At 58.7% G+C, this 390-nt stretch overlaps 1 protein-coding gene across 1 annotated transcript in view; it reads left to right on the top strand.

The window, feature by feature from the left end:
• POLE (polymerase (DNA directed), epsilon, catalytic subunit) overlaps positions 1–390 on the top strand; it is a gene marked incomplete at both ends in the record, with an annotated part of 23,002 nt that overhangs the window by 2,770 nt on the left and 19,842 nt on the right. Inside the window, one exon of the mRNA XM_010136111.1 lies at positions 253–333. Within this exon, the coding sequence (XP_010134413.1) occupies positions 253–333 (81 nt within the window). The remainder of the gene's footprint in view (positions 1–252; positions 334–390) is intronic.

The raw sequence follows: 390 nt of genomic DNA, 5'->3' as shown, positions 1-390 counted from the left end.
CAGCACGTTTCTGCTGGCATCACACAGCTCCTGGCCACTGCCTGGTCCGAGCCAGACTTTGTACACTTCTATCGCTGTTAATACCAGTTTTAAATCATTATTTTATTAACTGTTCCCATTTCAACCCCCGGGTCTCGTTTCCTTTTCCCGATTTCCCCATCCCGGGCGTGGCGGGTGTCACAGAACCGGGTCACTGGGTTGTTCTGGGCAGCAGAACAACCGGCTGGATGAAGACGCCTCCTCTCTCGACAGGCTCATTGGTACAACGTGCGATACCGGGGCAGCACCTACCCCCCCGAAATCACCCGCCGCGATGACCTCGTGGAGCGGCCGGTGAGTGGTGGCAGGCAGGCAGGCGTCAGTCTGTCCGGGGGCACGGGTCGGGCGTCT

This window comes from Buceros rhinoceros, unplaced genomic scaffold (genome assembly GCF_000710305.1).
Source record: "Buceros rhinoceros silvestris isolate BGI_N320 unplaced genomic scaffold, ASM71030v1 scaffold28035, whole genome shotgun sequence".
Classification (NCBI taxonomy): Eukaryota; Metazoa; Chordata; class Aves; order Bucerotiformes; family Bucerotidae; genus Buceros; species Buceros rhinoceros.
Note: the sequence above shows the minus strand (reverse complement) of the source record. Positions and strands in the feature narration are given on the sequence as shown.